The sequence below is a fragment of the Panthera uncia genome, chromosome D1, assembly GCF_023721935.1.
Source record: "Panthera uncia isolate 11264 chromosome D1, Puncia_PCG_1.0, whole genome shotgun sequence".
Lineage (NCBI taxonomy): Eukaryota > Metazoa > Chordata > Mammalia > Carnivora > Felidae > Panthera > Panthera uncia.
The window spans coordinates 96,747,194-96,766,858 of record NC_064808.1 but is presented as its reverse complement, the minus strand read 5'-3'; the positions used below and the strand labels follow the sequence as shown (position 1 = coordinate 96,766,858).

Genomic DNA, 19,665 nt, shown 5'->3' with positions numbered 1-19,665 from the left:
CAGTTGAATGCTCTTAAATTTTACATGGGCTGCCTTACACCAAATCTGTTTTAAATTGACCGTCTTTAAGTTTTAGTGTCCCTTTGAAAGGTCACCATCACTTTTCTTGATTTACGGGTGTGGGGAGGCAGAACACTGCAGTTCTCAGAAGCCTTAACTTCTACTCCATTACGTGAGAGTTTATTGATTGGCCCAATCTGAATACCGTGTTCCTCAGACCCTTTTAGTGGATCTGTCCATTTTTAGCACTAGTGACCAGTAAGGGATCCTGTTTTCTGGATGCATTCTTGAGTAGGTGATCTGTTTTTTGGTCTTTGCCCGTTCATTTCTTCTTGCTTTGATAAAATGCCTCCTTCCTCTTATTCCCTAGAGCAGCGATTGCCAAACTTTTCTGTAAAATGTCTGATGGTAAATGTCTTAGTTTTGGGGGCTCCGTGGGTTCTGTTGTAACCATTCCATTCACTGTAGTATAAAAGCAACTTGTAAGCCATGTGGGTAGTTCCTATAAAACTTATTTATAAAAGCAGACGATGGCTGGATTTGGCCCACAGGCCATACATTGCCAGACCCTGCCTTAGCGAAGTGTTGTGCGATAGAATGTCCCGTAATGATGGAAATGTCTTGTATCTTGTGCCATCTAGTACGGTAGCCTTTTGTTATTTGTGGCTACCCAGTACTTGGGACGTGGGTGGCTAGGTTACTGAGGGGCCGTATTTTTAAATTCTCTTATTTTAAATGATTTTAATTTATAAAGCCACACATGGCCAGCCAGCAGTTAGAATATTGGATTGCACATCCTAGGGCTCTGCACAATGCCTTGAACGGGCATCTGGTGAATGTTTTTTTGCAGTTAGATCAGGGAATTACACTTTCCTTCTCTTGTTACAAATAGGACAAAATGATGACGGAGAGAACCCTGTTGAAGGAACGTTACCAGGAGGTCCTGGACAAGCAGAGGCAAGTGGAGAATCAGCTCCAAGTGCAGTTAAAACAACTTCAGCAAAGGAGGGAAGAAGAAATGAAGAATCACCAGGTATTCTGTTTGTTAAAATTGTCAGTAAGTAAAGCTACACTTCCTAATCAAACTTTAATTTTGTTTCTGAATTAATAGAAATGGGAGGGCAGTATTTATCTTTTAACGGTTATCTTAGAATTTTAGGCATCAAGAGAATTTTTGAAGGCATCTTGTTCAAGCTCCCACTAGTATTTTAGTTCAGAGAAAAAAGTTATTTACTTAACATATTTTGATGACACAGTTGACTGTCTACCTGGAAAACCACGTGATTAGACTCTTATGTTACATTGAAACATACAATCCTAGGTAGATTAAAACTCTATGTGTGAAAACTGGAAAAAATATAAATTAGAAGAAAGTTTAGGAGCATATTTATGAAACCTCAAGTTGCGAGAGGTCATTTTAAGCCAGGCAGAAAACCCAGAAGCCATAAGAAAATGAACCAACTGTGTTATATGTAATTTAAAACTTCTGATAGGACACATGATACAAAAACCAGTCAGAAGATCAATGTTAGACTGGGAAAAATGTTTGTGGCACACCTGATGAACGGTTTAATATCCATATCTGTGTTCTGAGACTCTTACACATTCATGGTAAAAGTCAGATACTCTAGAGAAAAGTCAGGAAAGGTTATTCTGTAGCTTCCTATTGCTCCTGTGACAAATGACCGCGAATTTGGCAGCTGAACATGACACACATTTATTACCTGACAGTACTATAGGCCAGAAGTCCAACCTGGGTGTCACTGGGCTAAAATCCAAGTATTAGCAGGGTTGTATCCCTTTCTGGGGACTTGGGGAGAGTACCTCTCTCTGCATTTCTAGCTTCTAGAGGCTGCTTGCGTTCCTTGACTTGTGGCGCCATTCTCCATCCTCCAAGTCAGCAGATTTCCATCTCTGACCATTCTTCCCTAATCACATATTCATCTGATCACACCTGGGAAGGGTTCTCCACTTTTAAAGACCTGCATGATTAGGTTGGCTGTATCCAGATGACCCAGGATTATCTCCCCATATCCAGGTCTTTACCTTAGTCACAGCTGCACAGTGTCTGTTCCCATGGAAGGTAGCATATTTGCAGGTCCCAGGGATTAGGTTAGATTTGATTAGATGACCATGTGGACATATTTGGGGTGGGGGGGGGGCTATTATTTTGCCTACAGCAATTGTAAATGGCAATTCACAGAAGAGAAAAAGCAAGTGGATAATAAACATATGAAAAGAAGCCCAACCTCACTGGTATTCATTCATTCATTCATTCATTCATTCTTTCACTCAGCATTTTCTGAGTTCCTGATCTGAGCTCTGCAGATTTAATGGTAAAGAAAACATAGTCTCTGCATTGAATGCTTCTTTGAGTGGGAGGAAGCAGACATTAAAAACAGTAAAGGATGGGAGTTAGGAAAATGCTCCCTAAAATTATTAGATACCATTCCTCTCTCTCCCCTCAAGAGATTGGCAAAAATGAAATAAATTGTCAGGGTGAGGAAAAATGAACTCTTTTCAGACATTTGTAGATGTATGCATTGTTACAACCTTTTTGGAAAAGTTGTTAAGAATTATCAGTTAGGGGCACCTAGATGGCTCAGTCGGTTCGGCACCCGACTTAGCTCAGGTTATGATCTCAATAGCTTGTGGGTTAGAGCCCCGTGTCGGGCTCTGTGCTGACAGGTCAGAGCCTGGAGCCTGCTTGGATTCTGTGTCTCCCTCTCTCTCTGCCTTTCTGTGCTCAAACTCTGTTTCTCTCTCTTAAAAATAAACATTAAAAAAAATTGTTTTATTTAAAAAAAATTATCAGTTAAAACTGAAATGTTCTGTGACCTAGCGATCGTATTAAGTCTGTTCTACAGAAATAAACGTTTTTATATGAAAACATAGACATAGAGTATTTATTGCAGTATGGTGTGTAGTTACCAAAAAAACTGGAATCAACTTAATGGACTCTTAACATAGAATGGTTGGATAAATTGGATATATACATATTATGTCTTATACAGCTATTTTTAAGTTAAATCTATATTGACAGTGTGTTTACATCAAGTGGAAAAAAGGATGGCAAATAACATATATAAAATCCTCTCATTTGGAAAAAACACAAAAGCAAAGAAATACATATTTAAGTATACATGTGTTTGTGTAAGAACAGAGAGAGATGTGAAAGCCTGCTCCAACATCATGTTGGTTATGGGTGGAATTGGGGTGGACAGGGAGTGACCTATCACTTTTTTATTATTTGACTTCTTACTACAAATGTATACATACACGTATGTATATATGTATATATATACACATACATACATACATATATATATAAACCCTCACACATACATATATACATATATGTATGTATGTATATATATATAAACTCTCACACATACATACATATATACATATATATATATATGCATACATATTTATATATATAAACCCTCACACATAATAAGTAGAACCTTAACAAAACAAAACAAAACCATGTTTGTTGGAAATAGGAAATTCCCACCCTGTACAGGCATTCTTTTCAGGTGTTCATTCAGCCTTTACCCAAACATGAGTAATGGAGAGGTTATTCCCTCAGAAGGCAGTAAATTCCATTTTTGAACAGTTGGGATTGTTAGAAGTTCTTTGTCCTACTGAATTGAAATCTACTTTATTGTAACTTTCTCTCTTACATCTAAATACTGGCTTTCTGAGCCACTCATGAACCAGATTCCTTCAGTTCAAGTTGAATTTACTAAAGTCAATGTGTTAATTTGTTTAGTTAAAAATAACCTTCAGACCAAAAGAACTAATTTGTTTCCTTCTTTATTTGTGTGTGGCTGTAATTATGGGGGACTCAGGAGATACTGAAGGCTATCCAGGATGTAACAATAAAGCGAGAAGAAACAAAAAAGAAGATAGAGAAAGAAAAGAAGGAGTTTTTGCAGAAGGAGCAGGATCTGAAAGCTGAAATTGAGAAGCTTTGTGAGAAGGGCAGAAGGTAAATGATGCTGTTTAGAGTAGAACCCTGCACGTATGTATATATTTGTGCATAAGTAGCTAGTCGTGTTTATGTTCCTACTTCCTTTTCTTTTGGTCTAATTCTTATTTGAAAAACAAGTGCACAAATAAAATCCTGTAATGACTTCAGCGTTTTCAGCACCTTGTTTTAGATTCAATAAAGAAAAATGTTCAGATTAAATAATACCTTAAAATAATAGCAGCTGCTTGTTGGGTCCTAAGTGTGATCAAGATTTTGAAATGCATCTAACAACCACTTCGCTTGTTTTGAACCTGGTTCTTCAGAAGTTCAGGGTATGGAAGTACTCTGATTATGTTATCCACTAAAACAGATTTCAAACAGTAACATCGTAAGTAAGCTGTTTGGAGAGAATTATTTAGTGGATCTATGTTCTCTTCTGGGCATTGCAGTAAGAACAAGGTAGGTGTAGAATTTGGTCGGATTTTCAGTTTTCCAACTTTCTTAATGTTGAAATAAAAATAACTGCGAACACTGATGATTTTATTTAAATTGTAAAATGCGCTTTTATTTGTCACTAAAATCTTGGCTTGCTGGTGAGTGAAAAGTAGCAAGCTCATCGGTTGAATCATTTTTCCAAGCATGAAAGATGGTAACCGTGAAAGGTCAACGTGAGAAAGCACATTTGGGAAAGAGCCTAAGGATCAGTCTGTTTTGTTGACACTCGAATGATGGATGGTTACAAGTTGGGTCGGTTGTCCGTGCTGATCCATGTGCCAGCAGTTATGAAGAGTGTGCTGGGACCATAACGCCATACCTGGTGTTGTTAGTGATCCAGACCGCTGCCACTACCTGCTGACAGCATGGCCTTTGTCATCGTCTTCACGGTCTGCAAGGAGGAGGAGGTGAAACAGACATGTGATGCGAGCAACTCAGCAGCAGACGTCTTAGTGAGCAAAAGCTAGGAAGGAGAGTCTGTAATTATATTCTAGGCTCTGTGAAAGGTTTCCTTTTGATGTGTACTCTACGCTCTTAACATATCTCTGACCGCTTTCTTTACCTTCTGATTGGGTAGCCCCAGAGTGGTTGATACTAACAGTTTGCTGCTTGTGCTCTTGAAGATCCAATTGGGTGTTTTTACGTGTGTTGTGAATGTCAGAATGGTGCTTTCTGTCATTTGTTTTGTGGCGTGTGGGGTTCACTTTTCCAGAAGCAGGAGGAAGAAGTCTTCTGTGTGTATCTTTGTTCAGGCAGTGATAGAGGTTTTGTTTTGCATTCCGTCATCCATAGTAACTGTGGGCACAGAGCTTTTGCTCATTTTGCTAGTCTGCTCAGGCTGCCTTAACAGAGTACCACAGACTGGGTGACTTAACAGAAATGTAAAAATAAAAGGAAAAGAAAAAGAAAGGATAATAATTAGAATCAGGATGAGCAATAAAAACAAGAGCAACAACAACAGCAACACAGAAGTGTATCGTCTCACAGTTCCAGAGGCTGGAAGTCCAAGGTTAAGATGCCACCAGGGTTGGTTTCTGGTGAAGCTGTCGTCTTGGCTTGCAGACACCGCTGCCTTCTTGCTCTGTCCTCACATGGCCTTTCTCCTCTGGGTGTGCACACTCTTGCTCTCTTTCCTCTTCGTATAAGGACACCAGTCCTCCCGGATTAGATCCCCATCCTTATGCCCTCATTTAACTTCAATTACTTCCTTAAAGGCCTTATCTCCAAATACAGTCACACTGCTGGTTAGAGTTTCAACACAGGAATTTTGGGACACATTTCAGTCCATAACAGTCAAATTTCCTGTTTGTAGCTCTTTCGTTCAGTCAGTGTTTATGGAGTGTCTTCTGTGAGCTAGACAATATGGGCCTAGAGAATAAAAAGTCCTCAAGGGGGGCACCTGGGTGGCTCAGTCGGTTAAGCCGTCAACTTCCGCTCAGGTCATGATCTCACGGTCAGTGAGTTTGAGCCCTGCATCGAGCTCTGTGCTAACAGCTCAGAGCCTGGAGCCTGCTTCGGATTCTGTGTCTCCCCTCTCTCTGCTCCTCCCCTGCTCGCGCTCTCTCTCTCAAAAATTAAAAAACACTAAAAAAAAAAAAAAAAAGTCCTCAAGGAGCTTATTGCTTAATAAGGGAAATGATAGTATAATGATACCATATAGTGGTGGTATGAGGTCCGGACTGGGTAGGAGTCAAAGAGGGCTTCCCGGAGAAAGTGATTCCAGAAATAAATCCCGAAAGATAAAGGGGAACATGAACACCAAATGCAATGGATGATCCTTGGTTTGATCCTGGATTAAACAAATAAACTGTAGGGGCGCCTGGGTGGCTCAGTCGGTTGGGCGTCCGACTTCGGCTCAGGTCATGATCTCGCGGTCCGTGAGTTCGAGCCCCGCGTCGGGCTCTGTGCTGACAGCTCAGAGCCTGGAGCCTGTTTCAGATTCTGTGTCTCCCTCTCTCTCTGACCCTCCCCCATTCATGCTCTGTCTCTCTCTGTCTCAAAAATAAATAAACGTTAAAAAAAAAAAAATTAAAAAACAAACAAACTGTAAAGGACGTTTTGGAATAAATGGGAAAATTTGAATATGGATTACATATTAGATAGTGTGTTGATATTAAATATTTGGGATACTGTGGGTTATGCTGTTGAATGTTTATGTAGAAGATTGTTCTTGTTCTTTAAGAGCTACTTGCTGGAGTTTTAGGGGCTAGGTGTAAGGATGTCTGTAACTTTCAGATGGTTCCGAGAGAGACAAAACGAATGTGGCAAGTAAGGGTAACAACTGATGAAGCTAGATGAAGGGCACGTGTTTATTATACCATTCTCTTGATTTTTGTTTTGGATCGAAACGTTCAAAGGTAGAGTTATAGGGTGGGGGTAGATACCAGGAGGAATTAGTGGGGCAAAGAATAGGGCAAAGAGCTTGCAGGCAGGAGGCCTACAGATGAGAGAGCCACACTGAGCTGTTAGCTGGGCCGGAATGAGGCCAGTGAAGTAGTGGGAAGCTGGTCACAAAAGATTCCTATGTTGTGTTCAGGAGTTTGGGTTTTTCCCTGATAGAGATATTGAAAGATTTTAAGGGAGGAGAGGTATCAAAGGATGAGCTTTGTATTTTAGATAAATGACTTTGGCAGGTGGAAAGCAGGTGGGAGTAGCTTGGAGGGCCACTTAGGAGATGTCTCTGTCAGAGCCTGTGTCACTCTGGCGCCAGCGGGGAGGAGAGAAGGGAACGCATTTGTCAGGAGCACTGGTCAGTGACAGGGAGGAGCTGGTGTAATTCCCATATTTCTGGCTCTGAAAATGGGGGAAATAATGGGGTTCTTTTGTAAGGCGTCTTAGCCGTTTTATCTTACAAGTTTCAACTTAATTCTGCCTACTTTGTGACATCTTCCTTATCCACTTCTTCCTGAACTAATTTCTGATTTCTCCCTCCTCAGAACATCTATACAGCTCTCTGACCATTTAGTGCTTATTTTTATATTGTACCCTACATTTTTTCCCATCTGTGTATGTCTCAGCTGCCCACTTACATTGTAAGCCTCTTGAGGATAAATACTAGATTCTCTCTGTGTATAGGTAATTAAAAAAAATTCATTCTCATATTCTTTTCCAGTACTCAGTTCATTGCTATATATCTGGTAATTATTTGACAAGTATTTGTTGAATCACTGGATAGCAAATTAAGAGAATTTCACATTGGGGCGCCTGGGTGGCTCAGTCAGTTCAGCATCTGACTCTTGGTTTCAGCTCAGGTCATGAACTCATGGTTCATGAGTTCAAGCCCCGTGTCTGGCTCCACTCTGACACTGTGGATCCTGATTGGGATTCTCTCTCCCCTCTTTCTCTACCCCTCCCCTGTTCTCTCTCTCTCTCTCTTTCTCTTTCAAAATAAATAATTTTTTCAAAAGAGAATTTTAGGGGCCCCTGGGTGGCTCAGTTGGTTGAACATCTGACTTCAGCTCAGGTCATGATCTCACAGTTTGTGGGTTCGAGCCCCGCCTTGGGTTCTGTGCTGACAGCTCAGAGTCTGGAGTCTGCTTCACAGTCTGTGTCTCTCTCTCTGTCCCTTCCCTGCTTATATTCTCTCTCTCTTTCTCAAAAATAAATAAATATTAAAAAAAAAATGAAAAAAAGAATTTTTCACTGATGTTATGTGAAGGTGAATTTAATAGAAATCTGCTAAGTGCTTTGTACTTTTTGAGGTAGTCACTATGTATTTTATTTATTTATTTTTTAAAGTTTATTTATTTTGAGAGAGAGTACCGAATAATCAGTTTATTTGATTTTTTTCTCCTGGATACTTGGTTGCTTTGTCACGGACATTGTCTTGCTTTCGTGGGACACTTCCTAATTCTCTGCTTATATCCTCCAAGATTATTGCTGGCTTGGAGAAGGTGAGGGCTCAGTGTGCATGTTGTTCCAGGGCAGAACTTCTTTTTAAGATTCCTGCCTTTAACTGTGACTCATGGGGAATGACAGCAAGTAGAGCCCTTCCTCCATAAAAGATGGTGAGCTTGTGCTTTAAAGGGCTTCATCAATCAACTTGTAGAAGTATCTTGGGACAAATAGCAGGAAAGCTGCAATATTAAGCCCGATTCTTCTTTTTTAAAAGATGTTCTGAGCTTGCCTAATGAACTCACGTGATAGAGTGATAGGTAAGTAGTAGATCAAGGTACTTAGTGTTGGAAGCATTTCTTTAGATATGTCACAAGAGTCTGTGCTAAATTGAAATTAATAGGGTGCATGAAGATTCATTTTGGAATTCTCTCACCAGATGGTAGTTTATTTAACAGGTACGCATGGAAGCCCTGGTAGCTTGCCTAGTAAACAGTCAATCTGGTGAGTGTTTCTTGGGTGTGCAGCAGTGAGCCAGGCTGTCACAACATCCTGTATTTAACCACAGCCTTCAGTCCTCCCGGCAGTCGACTTGTTCCCAGTAAGTCTACACTTGGACCACTTCAGGTCCCCTTTCTCTTTTGGTGACCTCGCTCCTTTGCCACCAGTCTTTCAGCTCCCTGGATGCATGTCTTTCCATAGCCAGCCTAGACGTGTGGTCCACTGCTTGAATTACTCCCTTAGTGTTCCCCTCCGTTCTCTTCCCCTGCATTTTTCTGTAGTCCTCCAGTCCTGGGTCAGGTCCGCCACCTGGCGTGTCATCTTACCCCTGGGCTGCTGAGAGCTGCTGGAGACAGTCACATGACGGTGTGTTTTGGGTCCGAATAAATGTATGACTTCTAACAGCACCTGGATCTTCAGGGCTCCCTCTTCCTCTGAGAGCTGTCCCAAACTTTTACCTCCCATTCTGAACTTTCTCTCTCCCCCATTTCTCTCCTTCGTCTTAGCAGATGATCTCGCTTTTTATTTCACTGAAGAAATAGAGGCCATCAAGTGAAACTTCCTTCAGTTTCCCAGCTATTGGCACACACATCCATCCCTTCCTCCTGTCCCAGTATCTGAGTTGAACGTTTCTACCTGGATGTGAATTCAGTTCACTCTCGCTTCTACCATTTCTCCATAAGTGGCAGCACTGTGCCCTTCCAACCACACCTAAGCTGAAACACTGAGAGTCTTCCTAATTCTTATCTCATAGACTTTGACCAAGTTCCGTACATCCTCCTCCTCCTCCTCCTCCTCCTCCTTCTCCTTCTTCTTCTTTTTAATGTTTTTTTATTTTTGGGAGAGAGCACGAGCGGGGGAGGGGCAGAGAAAGGGAAACAGAGGATCTGGAGTGGACTCTGAGCTGACATCAGCAAGCCCTATGTGGTGCTCAAAGTCACAAACCGTGAGACCATGACCTAAACCAAAGTCTGATGCTTAACCGACTGAGCCACCCAGGCACCCCAACAGCCATGCTGGTTTATACATACTACAACATGAACTCACTTAAAACTCAGCCTGTATTATTTGCTCTAGAAAGCTTTCCCACATCCTCCCCTTCACACATTGTGAACATTTAATTTAGATGACCCTCCTCTGTACTCACTAGCATGCTGTGTGTACCTCTGTCTTAACCCATATCTCTGATGGTCTTTTTGTTAACTTGAATGCCTCCTCCATCATATAGTTAGCTTCTTGAGGGTAAGTGTTTTGATTTATCTATTGCTGTGTAAAAAAGCAGTCGTAAAACTTAGTATCTTACAACAATAGTAATTTCTATTCCTCTCACAACTCTTTGGGTTGACTGAGTCTCAGATGGACGGTTCTGCTAGTCTCCTTTAGAGCCATTCCTGTAGCTGTGGCCGGATGGTGACTGGGTCTTGAACATCCATGATGGTGTCATTAATATTTCTGACACCTTGGCAGGGACACCTGGAAGGCTGGGCTCACCTGGGACTCCAAGAGGTCTAGGCCTTTTCTGACTCTCTCTCTCTATATTATCTCAGGGCTTTTTCCTCTCTAGGTGGTCTTTCCAACACAGGGGCAGATTTTCTACTTGGTGGCTCAGAGCTCCCAAGAGTGCAAAAGTGGAAATTTCTCGGCTTTCCTAAGCCATAGCCTTGGAACTGGTGTAGTGCTACTTCTGTGGCATTCTTTTGGTTAAAACGAGTCACAGGGCCAGCTCAGATTTAGCATTGGAGGGGACTGTGAAGAGCATGGACACCAGGAGGCCTGGTGCATTGGGAAGGGTCCATATCTGGAAATCTGCTACCACAGCAAGTAACACGTCTTATTTAATTTTTTCTGCTTAGCATAGATTAGTATCTTTTAAATATGGGGAATCATAGAAGTTATGCAGATAGATACATAATTAGAGATGTTTTAGAAACATGCAGGAAGAATTTTGGAGAGAGACAGAGGCTGGGACATCAACCAGGAGAAGCCCTTACAATAAACTGAGTTTCCAAGGATCCTTATAAGAGTAGTAGTGATGGTGGAATGAAAGAGAAGAAATGGATTCAGGAGGAATTGATGCTGGATTATTTTAGAGATTAAGACTGGGGAAGGTGTCAAAACGAACTTCCCTGTATTGACCCTGGTTAGTAGTTACGTGCTATGTGGTAGTAATTGGGAAATGGAATTCAAGTTCTACGTTTCGAGGGTAAAGAAGTAATTTGATGATATGAGACATACAAGTTAAAATACTAAGTTGGCCTTTGGAAGTGGGACACTAGACTCGAAGAGTTGACTGTGTAGAGGTGATAGTTACGATACTAGAATTGAGTTTTTTATGGGAAAAAGTATAGAGTAGGGCTTAATTCTGAACCCTGAGGTACACCTGCAGTTTGGAAGTATAAAGAGGAAGCGAAGGCAGAAAGGAAGGGAAACAGCTTATAATAGTTTAGGGTTTCAAAGGGAGAAGTGCCTAACAATGTCAGAAATTTCAGACAAGTAAGTAAGAACCAGGTCTGAGTAAAGGCCATTGGTAATTACTGAGTGTAACCAGCAGGGAAAGTTTTTAGGCAGAGGAATTAAATGATTGGATTTATTTTTACCCCAATATTTTATTATGAAAAATTTTTAAACACTAGGAGAAGCTGGGAGTATTGTACATTAACACTCACCACCTAGATTCAACAATGAACATTCTGCTAAATAGGTTTTAGCAATATCTTTCCATCCCTCTATCCATTCATCAGTCCTCTTTTTTTTTTCGATGCATATCAGGGCAATTTGTAGTCATCAGTAACTTCACCTTTAAATCCGTGAACATATATATCATTAATTAGAGTTAAATATTATTATTTGTGTGTTTTTTATTTTTTTGGTAGTAACATGTATATGCAGTTAAATACGTAAGTCTTAAGTGTACCGTTCCATGAGTTGTGACAAATGTATGTGCCTGTGTATTCAGACCCCATCAAGTATAGAGAATACTACCATTAGGCCAAATGGTTCCCTCATACACTTTCCCAGGCATATCTTTTCTTTATCGTTTTTAATGTAAATCCAAGTTAGTTAACATATAGTGCAATAATGATTTCAGGAATGGAATTTAGACGTACAACACCCAGTGTGCATCCCAACAAGTGCCCTCCTTAGTGCCCATCTCCCATTTGGCCGAACCCCCAACCAACATCTCTCTCTCCAACAACCCCTCAGTTTGTTCTCTGTATTTAAGAGTCTCTTATGGTTTGTCTCTCTCTCTGGTTTTTCTTATTTTTCCTTCCCTTCCCCTATGTTTATCTGTTGTTTTTCTCAAATCCCATGTACGAGTGAACTCTTAGGATATTTGTCTTTCTCTGACTGACTTATTTCACTTAGCATAATATAATGCACTGTAGTTCCATCCACATTGTGGCAAATGGCAAGATTTCATTATTTTTGATTGCTGAGTAATATTTCATTGTATATATGCACCACATCTTTATCCGTTTGTCAGTTGATGGACATTTGGGATTTTTCCAAAATTTGGCTTTTGTCGATAGTGCTGCTATAAACATTGGGGTACATGTACCCTTTCGAATCAGCATTTTTGTGTCCTTTAGATAAATACCTAGTAGTGAAGTTGCTGGGTCACAAGGTAGTTCTATTTTTAATTTTTTGAGGAATCTCCATACTGTTTTCCAGATTGGCTGCACCAGTTTGCCTTCCCACCAGTAGTGCCAAAGAGATCCTCTTTCTCCGTGTCCTTGTCAACATCTGTTGTTTCCTGAGTTGTTAATTTTAGCCATTCTGACAGGCGTGAGGTGGTATCTGATTGTGGTTTTGATTTGTATTTCCCTGATGATGAGTGATGTTGTGCATATTTTCATGTGTCTGTTAGCCGTCTAGATGTCTTCTTTGGAAAAGTGTCTCTTCATGTCTTTTTCCCATTTCTTCATTGGATTATTTGTTTTTTGGGTGTTGAGTGTGGTAAGTTCTTTATAGTTTTTGGGGTACAAACCCTTTATCTGATATGTCATTTGGAAATATCTTCTCCCATTCTGTCAGTTGCCTTTTAGTTTTGCTCATTGTTTCCTTCGCTGTGTAGAAGCTCTTTATCTTCGTGAGGTCCCAATCGTTCATTTTTGCTTTTGTTTCCCTTGCCTCCCGAGACATGTCTAATAAAAACTTGCTGCAGTTGAGGTCAAAGAGATTGGTTGCCTGTGTTCTCCTCTAGGATTTTGATGCCTTCTGTCTTACATTTTGTTCTTTCATCCATTTTTTTTTAATTTTCAATTTTACAGATTTTGTATTTCTTTTTTTTTAATTTTATTTTTTTAAATCTATATCCAAATTAGTTAACATATAGTGCAACAATGATTTCAGGAGTAGATACCTTAATGTCCCTTACCCATTTAGCCCATCCCCTGCCCCCCCCCCACAACCCTGTTCTCCATATTTAAGCATCTTTTATGTTTTGTCCCCTCCCTGTTTTTATATTATTTTTGTTTCCCTTCCCTTATGTTCATTTGTTTTGTCTCTTAAAGTCCTCATATGAGTGAAGTCATATGATATTTGTCTTTCTCTGACTAATTTCGCTTAGCATAATACCCTCCAGTTCCATCCATGTAGTTGCAAATGGCAAGATTTCATTCTTTTTGATTGCTGAGTATACTCCATTGTGTGCGTGTGTGTGTGTGTGTGTGTGTGTGTGTGTATACACACCACATCTTTATCCATTCATTCATCGATGGACATTTGGGCTCTTTCCATACTTCGGCTATTGTGGATAGTGCTGCTACAAACATTGGGGTGCATATGTCCCTTCAAAACAGCACACCTGTATCCCGTGGATAAATGCCTAGTAGTGCAATTGTTGAGTCATAAGGTAGTTCTGTTTTTAATTTTTTCAGGAACCTCCATACTGTTTTCGAGAGTGGCTGCACCACTCTCGCTTGCGTTCCCACCAGCAGTACAAAAGAGATCCTCTTTCTTTGCATCCTCGCCAACATCTGTTGTTGCCTGAGTTGTTCATGTTAGCCATTCTGACAGGTGTGAGGTGGTATCTCATTGCGGTTTTGATTTGTATTTCCCTGATGATGAGTGATGTGGAGCATTTTTTCCTGTCGGTTGGCCATCTGGATGTCTTCTTTGGTGAAGTGTCTATTTGTGTCTTTTGTCCATTTCTTCACTGGATTATTTGTTTTTTTGGGTGTTGAGTGTGATAAGTTCTTTTCAGATTTTGTATACTATCCCTTTATCTGATATGTCATTTACAAATATCTTCTCCCATTCTGTTGGTTGCCTTTTAGTTTTGCTGATTGTTTCCTTCGCTATGCAGAAGTTTTTTATTTTGATGAGGTCCCAATACGTTTTTGCTTTTGTTTCCCTTGCCTCTGGAGACCTGTTTAGTACGAAGTTGCTGCGGCCAGGATCCAAGAGGTTTTTGCCTGCTTTCTCCTCGAGGATTTTGATGGCTTTCTGTCTTACATTGAGGTCTTTCATCCATTTTCAGTTTATTTTTGTGTCTGGTGTAAGAAAGTGGTCCAGGTTCATTTCTCTGCATGTCGCTGTTCAGTTTTCCCAGCACCACTTGCTGAAGAGACTGTCTTTATTCCATTGGATATTCTTTCTTGCTTTGTCAAAGATTTGTGGGTCCCTTTCTGGGTTCTCTATTCTGTTCCATTGATCTATGTGTCTGTTATTGTCCTAGTTCCATTCTGTTTTGATGATTATTACAGGTTTGTTTGTAATACAGCTCAAAGTCTGGAATTGTGAGGCCTCCAGCTTTGGTTTTCTTTTTCAAGATTGCCTTGGCTATTCGGGGTCTTTTCTGGTTCCATACGAATTTTAGGATTGTTTGTTCTAGCTCTGTGAAGAATGGTAGTGTTATTTTGGTAGGGAATGCTTTCCCAGTCATTTCTTGTCCCTTCTTCCAAAAGCAACTGCTGATTTCTGATTTTTTTAATCAGAAATTAATTTAGCAGGTTCTAGAGTGTCACATAAATGAAATCATAGAATGTGTACTCTTTCGTGTAGGATTTCTTTCATTCAGCATAATGTTTTTTGACATTCATTCATGTCTCTTTATTGTCCAGTAATACTCCTTTTGTTAATATACCACTGTTTGTCCGTTCTCCTTTGAGGGGCATGTAATGATTTCCAGATTTTGATTATTATGAATAAAGCTGCTGTGAACAGTCAAATACAAGTCTTTGTGTGAACATATGCTTTTATTTCTCTTGGGTAAATTTCTAGGGGTGGAATCATCAGGTAGTAGGCTAGGTATATGTTTAGTTTTATAAGAAACTGACAGATAAATTTCCCAAGTGGATATACGATTTTACACTCTGCCTACAAGGTATGAGAATTCTGGTTGCTCCATATCCTTGCCACTCAGGTGGTTGTATTTCATTGTGGTTTTATTCTGCATTTCCCTCATTATTAATGATATTGATCACTTTTCCCTCCTGCTTATTGATCATGCATATATTTGTTTTTGTGAAGTGTCCACTCAGATTTTTGCCCCCCTCCCTTTTTTTTTTGGTTGAGTTTTTAGAAGTTCTTTGCATATTCCAAATATAAAGCCCTTTGTCAGTTATATATTCTCTGAAATTTTCTTCCACTCTCTGACTTAGCTATTCATTTTTTAATTGTATCTTTTGATGAACAGAAGTTTTAATTTTAAGGATGTCTAATTTATCAAGTTCTCTTTTATAGTTTTTGCATTCTTTGTCCTAAGAAACCTTTACCTACCCTGAGGTAGCAAAGATGTTCTCTGTTTTCTTATGGAAGCTTTATCATTTTAGCTTTTATCTTTATGATCCATCTAGGCTGGTTAGTTCAGTTGGTTAGAGCGTGGTGCTAATAGCTTTGATCTTTATGATCCACCTCAAGGTAATTTTTCTGCATGGTGAGAAGTAGGGGTTGAGGTTCATTTTTTCCTATGTACCTATTCAGTTCTTCTAGCACTATGTGTTGGAAAGACTTTCCTTTCTCTCCATTGGGTTACTTTACACCTTTGCCAAAAACCAAATGACAATATGAGTCATTTGTATAAATAGTAGGCCTATTTCTGAGTACTATTTTTTTTAAATGTTTATTTATTTTGAGAGGGAGAAAGAGCGAACATGACTCGGGGAGGGGCAGAGGGAGAGAGAGAATCCCAAGCAGGCTCCGCACTGTCATCGCAGAGCCCGTTGTGGGGCTCGAACCCACGAACCTGATATCGTGACCTGAGCCAAAATCAAGAGTTAGACGCTTAACTGACCGAGCCACCCAGGCACCCCTGTGAGTCCTATTCTATTGCATTGGTTTATTTGTCTATCTTTATGCCATATCATACTGTTGTGATTATTATGGCTTTATAGTAAGTTGCAGTCAGAGAACATAAGGTGTTCTGTTTTTTTTTTAAGGTTGCCTTGAACCTTTCCACTACTTTTGGGTCCTTTACACTACCATTATATGTTTGAGAAGCAGCTTGCCAGTGTCTACAAAAGCAAAAACAAAACTGGTGAGACACAGTTGCCTTGAATCTGTAGATCAATTTGGGGAAAATTGACATCCTAATAATATTGAGCCTTCCAATCCATAAATATGTGTCTGTTGGTTATTTAGGTCTTTGTGTTACCAACATTTTGTAATTTCCAGTGTACAGGTCTTACACATCTTTTTTTAGATTTCAAAAGAAATTTTTTCTATTTCATATTCTTTGACACTATTCAAGTAGAATTAAATTTTTAAATTTTTATTTATTTATTTATTTATTTATTTATTTATTTATTTTTAAGTAGTCCCAATGTGGAGTTTGAATTCACAACCCTGAGATCAAGACCTGAACTGAGAACAAGAGTTGGACATTTAACCTACTAAGCTTCCCAGGCACCCCAGAAGTAAATTTTCAAAAAAGTTTCCAACCATTTCTTGCTAGTTTGTAAAAATACAATTTATTTTATATATTAATCTTGTACCTCCTGTTTTGCTAAATTTACACATGAATGTCTTAGTAGTTTTGTAGATTCTTTAAGATTTTCTATATAAACAATGATAGCTTCTGTGAACATACAGTTTTATTTCTTCCTTTGAAATCTTAAGCCTTTTATTTCTTGTAAACATTATAGCACTGGCTAGGACCTCCAGTATAGTGTTGAATAGAAGTGGTAGAGTAGAGTAGTTCCTGCTCTTAGGAGGAAATGTTTACTATTTTACCATTAAGCTTGATGATAGCTATAGCTTTTTTGTGGATGCTCTTTATCATAGTGGGGAAGTTCTCTTCTGTTTCTGATTTTCTGAGAGTTCTTAACATGGTTGGATGCTTAGTTTTGTCAAATAGTTTTTCTGCATCTATTAAAATTATCAAATAGTTTTTCCCCTTTATTCTGTTAATAAGGTGAATTACATTGATTTTTTTTTTTTTTTTCAAGTGTTAAACCAGTCATCATCCTTGGCATAAATTCACTTGGACAAGATACATTTTTGTTTTTATATATTGCTGGATTTGACTTGCTATTATTTTTTAGGGATATTTGTGTCTATACTTACTGAAGAACATTGATCTATATTATTTTGATTTTTAAAAATTCAGTTACATTGATTGCTGAGGGAGTAAAGTTAAAATGTTTATGGTTATAGACTTCCCTCTTTTTCCTTTTAATTCTGTGAAGTTTTCTTTGTTATCCTTTGAGGCTATGTTGTTAGATACATATATATTTATGATTATTATATATTCTTGACAAATTGGCCATGTTATCATTATGAAATGTTTCTCTTTATCTTTGTCATATTCTTTATGCCAAAGTTTACTTTATGTGATATAAATACTACAGTCTCATGTTTATGTTTTATATGGTGTATATTTTCCCATCATTCATCTTTAGCTTATCTACATTTTTATGTGTCCTGTAGACAGCATATAATTGGATCTTTCTTTTTGATCTCTTCTGACAAGCTGCCTTTTAAATAAAGGCTTTAGTCAGTTTATATTTAATGTAATTATTGATATGGTTGAATTTAGGTCTACTCTTTTACTATGTAAATCGAATATTAATTCTTGAATATTCTTTAGAGTTTGATTTTAATTTGGCCTTTCCTTTCCCAAATACACATCTGTTACATTATTCGCTGGCAGTATTCATTATAAAGAAAAACTACATACCTGCTACTTATGTTGTATTAGAAAGACTTGTATCTTTCTCGGATAAGGTCTTTGAAAAATTTTCAGAGTCTTAATTGTAGAAACTTAGAATTATTGTCCCTTAGATTTTTAAATAATTAAAAAATTTTAGATATATACGTTAATAAAAGACACTTTAAATTGCACATAGATGAGTTTTTACAAGTTAATCACACATGTAAACACTAACATGATCAAAGTATAGCACATACCCATTACCCTAAAATGTTCTGTGTTCCTTCTCAATGACTGTCCTTACTTCCCCTCAGTTCCCAGGTAAACACTGATCTGCCTTCTGTCACTGTAGATTACACTTATTTTTTCTAGAGATTTGTATCTAACTTCTTTCACTCAGCATATTTTAAAGATTTATCCATGATATTGTCATGGATGTGAAGTATGTCAATAGTTTATTCCTTTTTTTTTTTAAGATTTTCTTTTTGAAAGCAGTTTTAGGTTTATAACAAAATTGAGAGGGAAGGATGGAGATTTTCCATGTGCCCCTGCCCCCACACATGCATAGCCTCCCATTATCAACATCCTTCACCAGAATGGGACTTTTTTTTTTTTTTTTTTTTTTTACCAAGGGTGAACCTATCCAAATTCCATAGTTCACTTGAGGGTTCACTCTTGGTGTTGTACATTCTTGGTGTTGCACATTCTGTGGGTTTAGACAGATGTATAATGACATATATCCATCATTATAATATCACACAGAGTATTTTTCACTGCCCTAAAAATCCTCTTGCTCTATTTAGTCATCTCTTTTCTCACACCTCCCCCACCAACAACCACTGATCTTTTTACTGTCTCCATAATTTTGCCTTTTCCAGAATGTTATATAGTTGGAATCATACAGTATGTAGTTAAGATTGGCTTATTTCACTTAGTATTATGTATTTGAGGTTCCTCCATATCTTTCATGACTTGATTGATAGCTCTTTTCTTTTTGGTGCTGAGTACTATTCCATTGTCAGGATGTTCCACAGCTTTTTGATCCATTCATCTCCTGATGGCCATGTTGATTGCTTCCAGTTTTTGGCAGTTATGAGTAAACATAATCATGCTGCTATAAACATCCATATGTGGTTTTTATGTAGACCTAAGTTTTCAACTTCTTTCTGTAAATATCAGGGAGTGCAGTTGTTGGATCATATAGGAAGAGAATGATTAGTTTTATAAGATACCGCCAAACTGTCTTCCCAAGTGACTGCACCATTTTGCATTCCCATCAGCAGTGTGTGAGGGTTAGCTCATGTCCTTGTCAGCATTTGGTGCTGTCAGTTTTGGCCATTCTAATAAGTCTGTGTTGATAGCTCATTGCTGTTTTAATTTGCGTTTTTCTGGTGACAACTGATGTGAAGCACCTTTTCATATGCTTATTTCCCCTGTGTGTCTTCTTCGGTGAGGTGTCAGTTGAGGACTTGGGCTGATTTTTTAAAATCGGTGAGGTGTCAGTTGAGGACTTGGGCTGATTTTTTAAAATCGGGTTGTTTGTTGTTGTTGAGTTTTAAGAGTCCTTTGTGTGTTTAACAGTCCTTAATCAGATGTGCATATTCTCCCAGTCTGTGGTTTGTCTTCTAATCCTTTTGATACTATCCTTTACAGAATAGAAGTTTTCAATTTTAATGAAGTCGCTTTATCAGTTATTTCTTTCATGAATTATGTCTGTTTTGTATCTAAAAAGGCATCACCATACCTAAGTTCAGCTAGAGTTTCT

General features: G+C 38.7%; 1 protein-coding gene across 4 annotated transcripts in view; it reads left to right on the top strand.

Moving 5' to 3' along the window:
• The window catches only part of RNF214 (ring finger protein 214), a 47,198-nt gene that overhangs the window by 9,876 nt on the left and 17,657 nt on the right, over window positions 1-19,665 (top strand). For all 4 annotated transcript variants that reach the window (XM_049621120.1, XM_049621106.1, XM_049621129.1 and 1 more), the window contains exons 5-6: window positions 893-1,033; window positions 3,855-3,994. In XM_049621120.1, the coding sequence (XP_049477077.1) occupies window positions 893-1,033; window positions 3,855-3,994 (281 nt within the window). The remainder of the gene's footprint in view (window positions 1-892; window positions 1,034-3,854; window positions 3,995-19,665) is intronic.